This window comes from Pundamilia nyererei, unplaced genomic scaffold, assembly GCF_000239375.1.
Source record: "Pundamilia nyererei isolate P.nyererei 1_Seehausen unplaced genomic scaffold, PunNye1.0 scaffold00297, whole genome shotgun sequence".
NCBI lineage: Eukaryota > Metazoa > Chordata > Actinopteri > Cichliformes > Cichlidae > Pundamilia > Pundamilia nyererei.
Genome location: NW_005187698.1, coordinates 502,080 through 518,266, shown reverse-complemented (window position 1 = coordinate 518,266; position 16,187 = coordinate 502,080). Strand labels below are relative to the sequence as shown.

Below are 16,187 nucleotides of genomic sequence, written 5' to 3'. Positions count from 1 at the left end.
TAAATAAACCAAGTGCCCTCCTAACCTGACATGTTAATTGTTAGGACACATTAAATGGCTAAGACAGGAACTCTGTTGCGTAATTACAGACAGCTGGTCTGGAAAGTACCTGGCGGAAATACCGTACCTGCCACTGCAGTTTACAGCAAGTCTTATCCCTTTTCTCCAAGAATGAGAGCCCACGTTTGAATGCGGGCTCTCCTTGTCAATCTTCGCACTTTCAGTTTTGATTTATTAAGAAGTCAGTGTCAGGTGGGTTATAGGATCGCTCCAGCGATTTTCACATGAAGGTCAGTAGATCTGTCACAAGGTCTAGCTGCCATTTGTTGTGTAATGGTTTTGCTCCGAAACTGCTCTCGAAAGTGACAGGAATCGATCCTAATTTTATGTTTCAAATATATCACTTTGGAGACTTAAGCTTTAGCATCAAAACAGTTTGACATTCGTTTCTGTGACCTGCCGTGTAATTTTATATCAACTGAGCCTGCAAGATTTTCACTGCTGAAATGGCCATGAAACATAACTACAGCATGTCTTATGTATGTTTTTTTCTTGTCATTTACAGATTCTGCTGATATAAAGGAGGCACTCGTGTTACCCCTGGAGGATTAATTTTTTTTAATGTTTTGTTTTTATTGAATTATGAACCCTTAAACACCCCCAAAAAGGGATGTCCAAGATGGGGGGAGGGGTTTGAGAGCAGGAATTCCTTGGTCTGTGTGTGTGTGTGTGTGTGTGTGTACATCTGCTAGAGGCAAATTTTTAACATGTTTTGTTTGTTCGCATAACCATATGCTATATGTTTGAGTTGGAGCGGTTTGGTGGCATGTCAGATATGTGTTTCCTAAGCGTGCATAACGATCCTGGGTGATGTCATGTTTACGTGTGCATTTTACTCACCCTGTGTCATTACTGCAGAGGATGGATTTTGTTTGACGTTCATCTGCGTTAACTGTGGCTAAAAGAGAGATGCTGACATTTAGGCAGTTAAATGTTTAGGTTCAGGTGTGCCTCTTTGCTAGGCATAGGTAATATGCATGCAATTAAAGATTGCATCATGGTTGTGGTGAAACTAAGATTTTTTTTTTTTTTTTTTGCACAAGAGCTCTTAAGCTTTAATTATCTTGATCTCGCTAAGAGCTCCCTCCTCTTTTGCATCCTTATCCATTCGTCTGCTTACCTCTTCGGCATTACTGAGTGTGTTTGTGTGAGAGAGCAAGACCTTGGGTTTTCTCAAACCCCTCTCCCTCAGAGGGACATCTCTTTTTCCTTATCTACTACACTAAATTCCCAAAATGGAAACTCTTCTTCAGCTTAAAAACAATCAGTTTTTAATGGGTCTGTTTCGCAATGGGCCTCCACCTGAACTGCAATATGATAACTCCTCAGGTATATATGTACATTTTTTTTTCTTTTGAATTTATTTGTATCTTACCTTTGAAACTCAAACAATTTGTTTTTAATCTCTAGAGCTCTTCCGCATCTCAACCTTTGCTCGATTCCCAACATCTGCGGTCACCGAACGAAGTCTGGCGAGAGCAGGTTGGTTCTACACCGGCGTGGGTGACCGCGTGCAGTGTTTCAGATGTAACGTGACAGCTGAGGGCTGGCAGCCCGGCGACTGTCCAACAGAGAAACACAGACAGCTCTCTCCTTCCTGCTCCTTCATCCAGAGCCTCCCATCTACAGCCAACCTCCTCTCCTCTTCTCATTCCGCCTTCTCCCCTCTCCGCATTGTCCCAGCGATACCAGTAAGATCATCAATGCATGCTTCTTCAAATAAGAGTTATTACCACTCAAATTTTGGAGTCACTTAGAAATGGCTTTTTTCAAACCTGTGGTCTAGAGCAGGGGTAGGGAACTCGAGAGCTGGTGGCCAGCAGGTTTTACATGTGTCCTTGATCCAACACAGCTGATTTAAATGGCTAAATTAGCTCCTCAACATGTCTTGAAGTTCTCCAGAGGCCTGGTAATGAACTAATCATTTGATTCAGGTGTGGTAGATCTAAAACCTGCAGGACACCAGCCTCTCGAGGACTAACGTTTCATACCCCTGGTCTAGAGGATCATCCTTTGTGGATTTGATCAGTCTAAAAGTTTTCTATAAAAATAGAAATTATAGTAAAGAACTTGCCAGAATATTCTTGAGTCAAGAAATTAGTTATTCCATCAAGTAATTTCCAAAAACATTGAGAACTTTAACACAACTCTGTGTACTGCTACTTTCACAAACGAGCTCAGTCAGCCTTTTAGCAGTATCATTTAATGAGACTCCAATGTGGGTGGTACACCATCTTCCACATTTTCCTATTCTAATTAGAGGTAGTTTTTGGTTTTCAGTTGGTGGTAGTGGTACGCATTATTAGAACAAGAACCTCTGAGGAAGTGGGAATTTTGAGGCTCAGCTGGGCAAATTTATTGTTCTATTATCAGAACAGTTCTCAGCTGTGTTAGTATAATTGACAAAGGGTTTTTCTAATGATCAGTCACCTTTTTAACATGATGACTCACAGGCAACACAATGCCTTGTTCAAAGATGGATAGATTAGATTAAATTAATCATTTACAAGTGTTATAATCCCTTTGATGTTAGATTAAAGTAACCAGTCTTTTTTTTTTTTTAAATTAAAGTTTTTCTTATTGATATGTTACATTTCTCTCAATTTCTTTTAAACAGTTATTCTTAATAGTTCTTCACAGTAAGATTAATAGATTAGTGCCCAGAGGCACTGAGCTGTCTAAGTTTTTTTATTTTATTTTTTTTATCTAGCTTTCTGGTCCCGGCCCAGCTGCTGCTAACACAGCAGTAAGCCAAGGTGAAGAGCCTGTTGGCTACCTGAATATGGCCTTCTCTGCTCCTCCGCCCTCCAGCCCACTGAGCTCGCGAGGTGTTGAGGACATGTCCCACCAGAGACCAACATGCCACAACCCAACCATGCGCAGAGAGCAAGACCGCCTGGACACCTTCCATTCCTGGACGCTCTCAATCATCATGCCTGCTGAACTCGCCAAAGCTGGCTTCTATTACCTAGGGCAGGGCGATCGAGTGGCCTGCTTCAGTTGTGGAGGACAGGTGTGTGTGTTGTTGTTTGTACTGGGTTTGTTCTGCTTAAAGGCCTTTGTTGAAACAGTTATTTTACAATATAAAAATATGAGGCAGTATTATAAAGATGGGCAACATCATTCAGACACCAAACTGATGAAGTTTGGTTTTGTCTTTCTTCCCCTTTGCAGCTAAGTAACTGGGAGCCAGGGGACAGAGCATTATCTGAACACCAGAGACATTATCCAAACTGTCGCTTTGTCCGAGGTGACAGGGCTGACAACGTGTCGCTAGCTGGTGCAGCAGCAACTGCATCCTTAGCTGCGAATTCCCAGATGTCTTCAGGAGCCACAGTCCTCACCAATGTGTCCAACCCTGCCATGCAGCAGAGTGAGGAGAGGCTGCTCACTTTTGTTAACTGGCCATCACGTATCCCCGTCCGCCCAGAGCAGCTGGCTAAAGCTGGCTTCTACTACGTAGGTATGGATGCTGTCAAAGAGACACACCTGTTCAGTGACCTTGACTGATTTACCTTCATTAATTGACGTGTGGAACTTTTTATTGGGAGGTTATGCTACTCATTGGCTGCTGTCTGCAAATAAAGTGCTGTATTCCTCTAAAGTGGCCAAAAAGGCAGTTAATGCTAGTTTCAATATAAAAAAATTAATATGGTTGAAAAACCATATTAATTTGTATGTTTTTAGTGCCAAAGTCAGACCCTTGCACGTGTAAATCACAGATGGAAAAAGTTTCGTTTGACTTTGGTCATTATAAGAAATGCTTACTAGGTGATAATGTTCCTGGAAATTTACTCAGAATCTTTCCCTTACATGAAGTGGTTGTAATGCCAGTAACTTCGGAGGGTTTTCCTGCTGTTTTTGAGGGAGTTCCACAGAAGAGTTTTTCTTATAGAGTTTCGCTGATTTCACTGGAAAGTCCTCAAATAAAATATATCAAGGGGGACACCTGGTTATAAACTCAAGTGTCATAACGAAACGAAAGCATCTCAATGTGATGAGATCAGTGCTTTTGAGCTGAAAGCAAAATGAAAGAAGTGAAAAGAAGTTCTGTGTGTGTGTGTGTGTGTGTGTGTGTTTTGTTCTTCCCCCCTTTCTTAAATTTGCCCAAAGCTTCTTACTGAAACTGAAAGCTCTTTGTTTGCCCCTCCTGAAGGTCGTAATGATGACGTCAAGTGTTTCTGTTGCGATGGAGGCCTGCGATGCTGGGAGTCTGGAGATGATCCATGGGTGGAACATGCTAAGTGGTTTCCTCGGTAAATACTGCTGTTGTAAAGTCGATTTGTCGTCAGTTTTATCCAGAACACAGTGTGCTGTAGAAAAGCGCTGCTTAGGCAAATGGTGTGCGTACCTGCGGTGGTTCATGAATGTTTGTATTCTTGTACCTCTCTTTTAACTGCAGGTGTGAATATTTGCTCCAGGAGAAAGGACAAGACTTTGTTCACCAGATCCAAGCTCGATTTCCTCGGCTTTTTGAGCAAGTTAGTAAAGACAAACACATCTGAGATTTAGTTCAAACATGTGGTTTGGAATGAGTCATTAAAAAAATGCTGTTTTCTCCCTTTTTTCCACAATAGCTTTTAACAAATGGAGACAATAACTCCAGAGAGTTTGTGGATCCACCAGGTGAGTTTGGAAAATGAAATTCTTTACATTTTTGAAAGGTTTGTTAAAATCTCCCCAAAAAGAATATTTAAGAAAAGAATAAACTTTATTGTCCCACATAGGATCTTTAACCAGCAAAATAAGACAAGATAAAAATGAATTCTACCATAATATACTTGCAGCAAACATTCGAGTGCACAACAATGTGATTCCGGACCTTTTAAACTGAGCAGAGTCCTTATTTAAAAGTGAAATAGATGTTGGGAGGACTGAGAGAAGAGAAACGATTTAGGATTGTTAACAATTTTATGAGTCTGATGAATAAAAATGTTCTCATATTCTGATCGGAGAGACTGGTGCTCTTTGTTTTCTGTTAAAACTGAAATCCATAAATGTCTGCTTTCTCTTCACTCAGTGGTTCACCTCGGTCCTGGAGAGGAGCGGTCTGAGGATGCCGTCATGATGAACACCCCCGTGATAAAGTCTGCTTTAGAGATGGGCTTTGAGCGAAGTCTAGTCAAGCAAACCGTCCAGAGCAAAATCCTGACCAGTGGAGAGAACTACAGGACAGTCCAGGAGCTGGTCTCAGACCTGCTGAGTGCAGAAGATCAGAAAAGAGAAGAGGAGCGAGAGATGCTGGCAGAGGCGATGGCATCAGGTGGAGTTGACATTGATACTGTTCTCACTCCCTTAATTTTTGGAAATGTAAAATCAAATCTGTTTAGGTGTTCCGTTGCAGTGAAATGATAATCTTTCCTTTCCTTTCCTTTCAGATGGCTTCACCTTTGTGAAGAGACACCAGGCAGCTTTGATCCAACGACTAAAGAGTGTTGAGCCACTGTTTGAGCATTTAAGAGATCAGAATGTGTTGAGTATGTACATTTTTCAGCCCTCATATCTCAACAAACACAATTTTTGTCTGAATTCACATCCGTTCTTGGTTAAATAACAAATGAAAATCGGAAACATAATTTTGTCAGCAAAACCCGAATCATAGAGCCAGAGTTACATTTTTGTGATTTAAAAACATGGAGACGAAAGACCTGCACCTGGTGCGGATGCACAAACCTAGAGTGTTTGGTGTCAGGGGCAAATACTGTTAAATCAGATGGTGGATTTCTGGGTAGCCTCTTTTCTCAGTTTTAAATAAAGGTACAACATAACTCGAGGTGCAGCAGTGTAATATTTTGTTGCATCTTTTATTTCAGCTGTTTAAAGTGTTTCACGTGTGCCCTTCTTTACCTGCAGGTGCTGAGGAGTATAGCGGTCTTCTGGCTCAGACATCTGCCCAGCAGCAGACTGCCAGGTTGATAGAGCTCATCCTCACAAAGGGAAATGCGGCAGCTGAGGTCTTCCGCAACTGGATTCAGAAAAATGACGTCCACCTGCTCAGAGATCTCATGGGTATGTGTGTAAGCAGTTCAAATACAGACGGGTTTGCACTGGAAACCATGACGGTGATCAAACTGTAGCTCAGTGGTTAAGTGCGTGCTGTCTTTTCTGCTTGTAGCTCAGTCGAACGAAGCTGCATCGCCAAGCCAGGATCTTTCAGGTATGTAGCCTGAAGCAGAGCTCACTGTCCTGTTAAATTGTTTTGTGTTCAACTCACTTTACTGTTTAATTACCATCTCTTCATTTACCTAATTTTTTTTCTTTTTTAAAAATCTCCTTTGTATTACAGACCTCCCAATGGAGGAGCAGCTGCGGCGCCTACAGGAGGAGCGTACATGCAAGGTGTGTATGGATAAAGAGGTCAACATCGTCTTCATCCCCTGTGGACACCTGGTGGTGTGTAAAGAGTGTGCGCCATCACTGCGAAAGTGCCCGATCTGCAGAGGCCTTGTTAAAGGCACAGTTCGAACCTTTCTCTCATAAGCAGGAGATCTGCTGTCACAGTTTTATCATGTAAATCTAATTAATAGGCTACAGTTTATATTTATTGGAAAGGGTGGCAGGGTAATTGCACACCTTTTTTTTTTTTCCTTTTTTTTTTCCCAACTTGTATGACTCACAAGTTTGTAATCTACGTAACGAGATGAAGCTCGCAGACTAACCGTATCTGAAAGTGATGTAGAGTTGTAATGCTCATGCTTTTACTTATACTTTACCCTAAACTTAACAAGTCAGAAAATAGATGAAAACACAATGTTCAGTGCAATCTGTCTACAAATGACATGCTTGAATTTTAATAAAACAATCACTTTCAGAGTTACATCTGTTATTGTGGTCTTTTCATTCATGCAATAGATGTGTTTGCTACTGAGATAAAAAGGCACCTTTCTTTTAAATCATGGATTCTATCGAGGATGATAGCTGTTAAACAACGATCATGACTGTAGTGGCATTGCTTTCACTGCTGTTGATATATTAATTGTCCTAGTTTGTCAAACATTAACCTGCATGTGCCAAAGAAAGTGTCAGTGCAAGCTGAGTGCCATATGTTCACTCTTTAAATTAAGCCACAAAGAGAAACTGCATCAGATAATATAATAAATAATTAAGGGTGGAAGGGCTATGGTCATTGAATGATGGAAATTGCACATCTGCCAAAATATTGCACGGAAACAAAAAGAAACACACACAAAACAACATAATAAATAGCAAGTAGCAGCAACAGAATGATTGTAAAAACAACAAAAAACAACTTAATTTGCATTTATGGTTCTGAGAGCCCATGGGTAAAAGTTGTACTTGAGTCTGTTGGTTTTGCACCTAATGAATCGGAACCTTTTTCCAGAGGGCAGGATGTTGAAGAGGTGGTGGTTAGGATGGAGGTGGTCTTTTATAATTGCCCAGGCTCTGGAGAGACATCTAGAGCCAACAATGGAGTCCAGGGTGGAGAGTGGACAGCCGATCATCTTCTCTGCAGTTCTGATGACCCTCTTTATTCTTTTTATCGGCTGTTGTACAAGCAGTGTACCACACGGGGATAGTGTGCACCAGCACACTTTCGATTGTGGCTCAATAGAAAGAATGTATTAGGTCAGTCTGCAGCCTTTCAAATCTCAGAACCCTCAGGAAATGGGAAGCGCTGCTGGGCTTTCTTCACCAGGGCTGATGTGTTTGTGGTCCTCGAATATGTGGGTACCCTCTCCATGCAGTCACCCTTTATGGATAGGGGAGGGAGATCGGCTTTTGGGATGCAGTCGCTGGTGCAGATGGTGTATAGGAGAGGACTCGGCACACATCTCTGTGGTGAGCCATTGCTGAGTGAAAGGGTGGATGATCTTTGGTCGCCAATCTTGACTGATTGTGATACTTCTGTGTGTACTGCCATAACGTGCAACAATGCCTTGTCTCACTCTTTTGCTGTGGAGTGAACCAGGAATGGGTGAGCACTGCTAATATTATGTATAACTGACAAATATTTAAACTGAAAATAGAGCAAGCAGATGTTTAAATCACAAATTTCCCCTCTTCTTACTGTGTTCTTTTGTGCTCCAAAAATATCATTAACATGTATAAACTTTTATAAAATGCGTAAATACAGTCAGTAATCTCAAACTCGCTATCAGGAGAGCTTAATAAACTAATAAATTTAGCAGGTTCTCATCGTCATCAAAGCACTGAGATTTGTACTAAAAAACTAAAATTAGAAACTGCTATCAAATGTAAGTGTTGGCATAAAAAAGGGATCACAGCCAATCGCTCACAGGTTGATAATTAAATTTATGTGCTTAGGAAATAATCAGTGCTTATCTATGCTGAAGAAAAGTGCACACATTTCACTTTCAGGATGGAGCAGTATTTCCACAGCTTAACTGAATCATAATTACAATAACTCAAGTGTTTGTCAAAGGTGTAAATTACACTCCAAAAAACACACAAGATGACTGAAGAGCTTGTTTATACAAATATTTATTTTTATTCCACAAGTCTCTTCGACTGCTGTTTAGATGATGCCAATCTGCAAATAAAATAAAAAAGGATATTAATTACACAATGTTCATCAACAGAGTCGTCACATCTGTATCTGCACTGTTTTGCATCAGTGGTTCCTTTGAATGCATCACAGACATTCAGAGCAAATATAAAGTTTACATCACATGCACATGACTGATTTGGCTTCAGAAAGTCAACAGCGGAATAAAGGCTCACCTTGTTTGCAACATCCAACGCATCGTAATCAGGTGCGAGACGGACGTACGCCTTCTTCTCACCATCAGGCCTGCACATAAAGGCATGTTTATTCACTACTGCTCACTACAAACATGTTTAGAATGTTTTGGGTTTTTTTTAGATTGGTGCATCAGAAGTTTAAAAAACTGGAATCATGCTTTTTCATACTTTGATCGCTATTACCATCATGTGCACCAAATTGGCTGTTATTGGCTGTCAGATGTGGCAAATTCAAATTCATTACTGGGACATAGATGGACAGATATCAGGCAAATCATTTACCAGAAGGCTAAAACAAATCTCTCTCACACACACACACACACACACACTCATGTCAATGCTATACAAATTAATGGGTAAAAAAAAGGGTCCCATGACCCCCTCCACAATAACATCGGTTGGAAATCTTCCTGTAATATCCTGATGTGTTGGTTTGTCTTGTTTTCAGCACATCCACTTAAATGTCATATTTATCCAGATACTTGCACAGCGTATGATGAGTATATATGAAGTCAATGCTTCCTTCATGGGAAAGTGTAAAGGACTGAAAAGGTCTGTATGAAGTTGGCTTTCGGCTCAGCCTGTGTGAGGATTTCTACCTGATGAGTGTGTTGACTTTGGCGACGTCAATGTCGTACAGCTTCTTGACAGCGTGCTTGATCTGATGTTTGTTGGCCTTGACATCCACAATGAACACAAGTGTGTTGTTATCTTCAATTTTCTTCATAGCAGACTCTGTTGTCAAGGGGAACTTGATGATGGCATAGTGATCCAACCTATAAAATAAAATGCACAAGTTCTTTGGTCAGAGGTCCTCACTTAATTTCAAAGTCTCTACAATATAATTAAAGGTTAACTGCTTATTAACTATTGCTCACTACAAACATGTTATAAAAAATTTAAGATTGGTGCATCAGAAGTTTAAAAAAACTGGAATCATGCTTTTTCATGCTTTGATCGCTATTACCATCATGTGCACCAAGGTCCATGTTTGTGACCTGCGTGAACTGTTTGTAACTCACTTGTTCCTGCGAGGAGCACTCTTGCGGGGATATTTGGGCTGTCTGCGGAGACGGAGGGTTTTAGGGCGACGGAAGGTGGGAGAAGTCCTGACTTTCTTCTTCCTGTGGCTGTGTACGCCTTTCAGCACAGCCTTCTTGGCCTTCAGAGCCTTTGACTTGGCCTCAGTCTTGGCAGGGACAGCTATGATTGGGAGAAAAGAAAGTTACCACTATTAGACAGTGGTTCATTATTCTAGGCTTTGTCGATATGGCAAAGAACACTTTGGAAAATATCACAGCACTGTCAAGTCAACCTGTGGCCCACATACTTTACACAATGTACACAGCAGGTCATCTACTGAATACTGTAATGATTTGTAGCTGATCCAGTGAAAGCCACATTTACACTGACACAAATACTAAAATAAGCATTATATACAAATGAAGCTGAATGGATCTGCCTCACAGCTATTTCAAAGTTAGACAGTACTTACATTGAATCATGATCTTAAGATACATGTGCTTAAAAGACATGGGAGTTTACTTCTTACTGCTCAGTATGCACACAACCATATCTGCCGTCCACACAGTATTAACACCCAGAAGGCAGATTACTAGCACACCAACACGCTCTCAGGGTTTTTTACGTTACAGGAAGTATCACTGACTACAACAGCTAAAACTTCAACAGTCAAATTTTCAATAACATCAAAGAAATTTAGAGATGCTCTCACGCGCTGCTAATGCAACGTTTTAAAGCCTGCTCAGGCCATTGCTAACACGAGCTAAAACACCTAATCCGCAGACATATCTGAGTTAATGAAGCCATAATGAGATGAACTAGCTAAGCCGTGTCCATAAGAGACAACTTAACAAGAAAACATTAAATAAATGTAACTGTAAACACATGCGATTTCATCAACAGCGGTTTGATTTAGCTTAGCTTAGCCAGCATCACGTTACAGTCTACATGCCGGACCCACACTCTTGAGATATCCACATATTTACAGCTCTGACAGCAATAACTTGAGCTCAAACAAAACAATTTCACTATATTCCTTTATACCGTACACATACGGTATAAATAGAGGCACCAATTCAACTAAAATATACGATTTATTCATTCAAAACTGGTAGATTCACGAACCTTCCTTCTTCACCTTCGGTGCCATGTTGAGAAAGGAAGACTGAACGGGGTTTCCTGCGGTATATTGCATGGGCGAGATCTCATAGCAAATGTATCGCGATAGTTCGGAAATTTGCTTTTTTGCTATCACATTGATGAAAAGTTGCTACGAAAATACTTTGTTTGCATGACTCTCAAATTTATTACAATAATCTTTTCTTTCTTTATATAAATTCATGAAAAAATAATTATGTAATTAGATAAACATATCTCCCCTCTCTTTAAGCACCAGACTGTTGTTACAGTGCTGTATGTGTAATTATTGAAGGAAAATAGGTTTCAGTTAGGTTTCAACAGTTTGGACTGGCAAGAAATATATTTCAAATTTTATATATAAAGACATTTATATTTATAAAGAAATTTCGCCTGATTTAATAACAGTTATTATATCTGTGTGTATGGATACCCATTTTTTTTTAAGTTACCCTTAAAGTATTAATTGAACACTAAAAAAAAAAGTCTGGTGAAGGGTTGAACAGAAATGGTACATTTTAGGGCACCGTCTGTTATAGCTGGCCCTCAAGAGTACAATAACTTACAGTTTATAGTTTATTTCTAATCAAAAATACCCAGTTGCTATTTAATGTACTTTCACAGTCATCATCTTTATTAACAAATATACAAAATTCTGTTCAGTCAGGTGAGCAAATGTAATAAAATGCCAAAAAAAGTTTATACACATATAAAAGTTTATTTTATACTCTCATATTACAAAGCAGAAATGTAAAGGTTGGCAATAAATCAGACTGCAAATGAATCTTCTCATCAGTCCATCTGCATCGCACTCCTCTAGTCTGCCTTCAGCTTAGTTTTCTTCCCCTTTTTCCTGTTGAAGAAGAAAGAATGAATATTCAATTCAATTTCTGGCTCCATACAGGCCTCTGTGATATATTTGACAATAATGTTTCCTACTTTCAACTTTTCACAGATTTTCACTTTAATGGTATGCTAAGGAAATTGGTTTATGTTGTGTACAGAGTCATTTATCATATATGTATGGGTTTTGTTTTTGTTTTTTTACATAACAGAGTTTGATATGATTGCAGTTTGTAGTTTATTGGACTGGATAAATGTGCATGAAAGTCCTTCCCCACCTTTGTAACTTGGTTTCTGAAGTCTCTGTTGTTGTTTTCTGAGACACTTTGTGTTCTTCTTTTCCTTCTTTCTGTGTTTTATTTCCTTTCTTCAGCCCCTGTCCTTTTGTCTTCTTTTCCTCTTTCTCCTGGTGTGATGTTGTTTGAGCTCCGTTTTCTCCTTTCTTCTCTCCTCTCGCTGCTCGCTTGTTTCCTTTTTTCTGATCTTTGCCTTTGGTCTTCATTAAGAAGCGAGGAGTTGTGCAAATGGTGCTTCTCTTGGGAGGTTTCTTCTCAAGTCTCCGCTTTACTTTGCTAAACAAAAAGATAACGACCAGACCGATCTTACCAAAACTCAACAGGGAGCAATTAAGCATTAAATCAAAGGAAACATTTCTGTAAATGTGCAGGCAATCATGGAGCTTTCTTACCTGTGTATTTTCTTGAAACCAACCATGTAGTCTGGTACAGGACAGCCCGCTTGTTTTATAACATTAGCAATGCTGTTAAAGAGAAGCATAGGGAAAAAAAAGGAAAAACTACAGGCTCAGTATTTAAATTCAAGGTGCTTTAAAAATAAATGAATGGCAAGAAGTGACCTAAACTTGCAATCATTGTGCTGCAGTGAAATTATTTTATTAAAAAAAGCAACACCAACGATAGAGACCAAGAACCAAATAGGATGGTCCATGGAAAATCCAGAAAATCCTTTTAAATTGTGTGTTAACAGCTGGATATGGGTTTGAATGAAGAAAAAAAAAAAACTAACTCAGTTTGCTCTTTTCCTACCTGCGCAACAGAGGTTTGTCATTCTCTGTGAAGAAGGTGACGGCCTTCCCCTGATGTCCAGCTCTCCCAGTACGACCTGACAGACACAGAGTGTGATACGCGTCAAAGACAAAGTGGAAACATCAGGCTGATTATTTGTGGATCACTGTCCAAACCAACCAATGCGATGGATGTACTCCACAGCGCTGGTAGGGAAGTCGTAGTTGAGTACGAGGTTTACGCCTTTGAAGTCGATTCCTCTGGCGAGCAGAGCGGTGCAGATCAACACCCAAATCTTCCCGGAGCGGAAACTGTTCACCACGTTGTCTCTCTGCCACATAGGAGCAAACGATGAGGACGAGAGCACTCAATAAATAAACTGAAATGGAAATAAATGACAGGAGTGGTAGGTGTGTTGATGTACCTGCTGCTGTGTGCGGTCTGCGTGGATTACATCCACGTTGATGCCTTCATACACCAGCTCATGGAAAAGCTCCCGTGCCCTTTCTATAGTCTGAACAAACACCAGCATGGGCGGCAGGAAGCCCTGAAACACAGAAAAGAGGACTCTTTTATTTTATCTTAGCTTGTAAGATAAAATAATCAGAAATTAGAAATGATTTAAATGGGTGTTTATGCAATAACCACTAATAAATCTGTTCTATTTGAAATCAAGTAAGCTCCTTACTTTTTTGATGATATCCCTCATTGCCACAAGCTTGCCATTCTCTGTCCCGACAAACAGCAGCTGCTGATCTACTGTATCCACAGCTGTATTTCTAAAAAAGATGAAACACCCATGTTTCTATTGTGACAAAAAAAGAAGGCATGAATTTGCTGCAGTAAGCAGTTCTTCAGCTAGAGCCGTACCTGTGCCCGATGTTTACAGAAACCAGGTTGTCGAGGTTCAGGCGGCACCACTGTTCTACATCTGCCGTGCAAGTGGCGCTGAAGAAAGCCCTGCGCACCTTTGGACCGGAGCAGGCCAGAAAAATGGTGGCCAGCTGCTCTCTGAAGCCCGTCTTGCCGTCTTCAAACAGCTTATCGGACTCATCGACAATCAGCCACTCCACACTGAAAAGCAACACCCAGAACATCATCGATCTGTCTTCTTTTTTATTTATTTTTTTAAGTAATAAAGAGACAAATAGAGTGGGTACGACACACAAAAACCATCAGATTTGAGCAGATCAAATGTCACCTGCTGAGATCGACAGCTGGAGGATCCTGCTTGAGAAGGAAGATGAGTCTGTTTGGAGTACTGACGAGTATATCTGCACACAGAAACGTCAGGAGTTAAAAGCCAGTGAGATTTACTTATTTTTCTTCCCCTATGAACCAACGATCTCTTACCGTATTTTTTGTTTGACTGTGGTCCGTATTTCTTAGCCGCTAGTGACGCTTTGTCTATGATGTGAACTCTAAACCCGACTCCGTCTGACAGACGGAGCAGCTCTCTGTAGGTCTGAACACAATTCAACAACAATGACCAAATACTGCTGAAAACACAGGAAGTCAGTCACTTATCATCCTTTATCTATCACCAGCTGCTGTTGTTCACATCAGGAAAGGCCTCCTTACTTTTTAAAAAGATCACTTTCTAATTTATGGTGCATACCTGGCTGGCCAGCTCTCTGGTTGGGGAGATGATCACACCTCTGAAGCCCTGATTGGCTGGCTGCTGCAGCTGAGCGAGCAGTGGGAGGCAGAAAGCCAAAGTCTTCCCAGATCCCGTGGGAGCGCAGGCCAGCAGCTCCCGACCCTGACAGACAAACCAAACCAAGAGTGAAACCCTCAGAAAAATCATCGTCTGTGCACTAATCCCAAATCAAAGAAATGAGGACGAGCGTGCGTGCTTACATGCATCATGAGGGGCATCGCCTGCATCTGTATTGGCGTTGGGGAACTCAGCCCAGCGTCTCTGAGGTTCTGAAGGACACGCGGGTTGAGGCGATACTCGGACAGCAGCTCCTCGAATGTGCACACAGGGTCGGGTATGTCACAGCCGTGCACATTTATGCGGTTTTGGGCGCGAATACGATTGACCTAAAATGAAAGAGAAATACCTTTTTCGATGGCGGATAGGGGGACAGCAGCAGTTCTGCACAGCATTTCACCACTAAGAAGCAGTTTTAAAATGTTGCAGAATCTCTTTATTTTACTTCTTTGTGCTATAAAATGTAGCCCAGTGAGGACCTTTTCCTGATGAAGATGCTTCAGCCTCTTCAACGAAGATTTCTCCTTCCCGTCACTCGGCAGGTTTTGGATCTTTCTGTCCAAAGAAGAGGTCCAGGTGATGCCAGTTCCCTGCGTCTCTTTCAGCAGTTCACCGCCAGCTTCAGCCAGACAGAAGACATCAAACAGGAGTGAACAGCTAGATCATGTTCATTCTAAATGTCACTCGAAATTTTTGTAATAACAAGGTTTCCATAGTGAACACTTTAAAACTGCATCCTTTACTACTACAACTTCTTTACCTTTCACCTCCGCTTGGTTGCTTTTGGTCTTTTTCTTCTTCTTTTTGGTCCTCACTTCTCTCTCCTCCTCTTTGCGCTTTCTTTTGCCTCCTATGTCGGAATCTCCGTCTTCACTTCCCTCATATTCTTCCCTGCCCTCCTCTTCCTCCTGTGCCTGGGTCCAGCTCTGGGCTCCATTGGCAGTGGCAAAATAATCAATCGCAGAGAGAGGATCGGGAGAAGCTTCTTCTGAGTGACTCCTCACGGGCTACAAAATAAAACGATACACAAGCGTGTGTGTACATGTATGTGTGAGTGTTACGGTTGTACAATTCTTCAAATACATGTATTAAGCACAACAACTTGCCTAAAACGTTATACTCCTACACAAGCAGGACAGCAAAACTCGAGGTTAGCTAAAATGCATTAAACCATAGCGATTCGTTAACAGCAGCATGAACTGTTTTCATCCAGTACGTCATCAGCTACACTATAAAGCTTACTTTAAACCGAGCGGCGTCCTGACCAAACCTCTTCAGGTCAAATTTAGCCCCAACTCCGAGTTTCCGAAACAACTCGAACGCGTCCATTTCTACAACAGCGTGGTGTGCCCCGATCAGGCATCACTAATCAACATCCGGATCATCCACCTCTCGCGCCCCCTATTGGGGGCTGTGAGTGTTACAGCGAGTGAGGCAACTTTACACTAATTATTCTCGTGTGTGTGTGTGTGTGTGTATAAACCATATTATCCCAATTCTGGCCGATTTAGAAGAAAATTGTGTAAGAGTTGCTTCTTCAAGGATTTTCTTTATTTGTTACAATTCATAATCATACAATCACAGGTCAACCACGTGACCTGTGAAAGTGACACTAACAGATGAACATGATTCAACAATCTGAAAGTACTAACTTTACT

The 16,187-nt window shown here is 41.0% G+C and overlaps 3 protein-coding genes and 1 long non-coding RNA gene across 5 annotated transcripts; 1 reads left to right on the top strand and 3 right to left on the bottom strand.

The window, feature by feature from the left end:
* Nucleotides 1–128: 128 nt before the first annotated feature.
* On the top strand, nt 129–6,877 carry birc2 (baculoviral IAP repeat containing 2). Of its 2 annotated transcripts, none has more exons than XM_005751042.2 (13): nt 129–252; nt 566–1,389; nt 1,471–1,751; nt 2,771–3,073; nt 3,235–3,523; nt 4,217–4,316; nt 4,463–4,541; nt 4,638–4,686; nt 5,081–5,323; nt 5,439–5,537; nt 5,914–6,069; nt 6,176–6,217; nt 6,347–6,877. In XM_005751042.2, the coding sequence occupies exons 2-13, from the start codon at nt 1,296–1,298 to the stop codon at nt 6,538–6,540; spliced, it is 1,929 nt and encodes a 642-aa protein (XP_005751099.1). In that variant the 5' UTR covers nt 129–252; nt 566–1,295; the 3' UTR covers nt 6,541–6,877. The 2 variants fall into 2 exon arrangements, with proteins under 2 accessions (XP_005751099.1, XP_005751100.1); XM_005751043.2 differs by having other exon boundaries at nt 129–290.
* A 1,629-nt stretch (nt 6,878–8,506) lies between these two features.
* rpl23a (ribosomal protein L23a) lies at nt 8,507–11,003 on the bottom strand. Its single transcript, XM_005751039.1, has 5 exons — nt 10,933–11,003; nt 9,807–9,987; nt 9,384–9,560; nt 8,764–8,833; nt 8,507–8,572 (listed from the first exon to the last, which is right to left on the bottom strand). The coding sequence occupies exons 1-5, from the start codon at nt 11,000–11,002 to the stop codon at nt 8,558–8,560; spliced, it is 513 nt and encodes a 170-aa protein (XP_005751096.1). The 5' UTR covers nt 11,003; the 3' UTR covers nt 8,507–8,557.
* Nucleotides 11,004–11,639: 636 nt separating this feature from the next.
* Nucleotides 11,640–12,134, bottom strand: LOC106456496 (uncharacterized). The gene is made up of 2 exons (XR_001290609.1): nt 12,066–12,134; nt 11,640–11,797 (listed from the first exon to the last, which is right to left on the bottom strand). It is a non-coding gene; the product is annotated as an uncharacterized LOC106456496 (long non-coding RNA).
* Nucleotides 12,135–12,142: 8 nt separating this feature from the next.
* On the bottom strand, nt 12,143–15,958 carry ddx52 (DEAD (Asp-Glu-Ala-Asp) box polypeptide 52; the record flags this gene model as incomplete). The annotated part of the gene is made up of 14 exons (XM_005751054.1): nt 15,772–15,958; nt 15,290–15,536; nt 15,009–15,148; nt 14,673–14,858; nt 14,431–14,574; nt 14,166–14,277; nt 14,014–14,086; nt 13,683–13,886; nt 13,501–13,591; nt 13,237–13,359; nt 12,993–13,143; nt 12,834–12,909; nt 12,476–12,547; nt 12,143–12,359 (listed from the first exon to the last, which is right to left on the bottom strand). Coding segments are annotated over exons 1-14 (1,923 nt in total), but the record flags the coding sequence as incomplete, so codon positions are not given.
* Nucleotides 15,959–16,187: the final 229 nt, after the last annotated feature.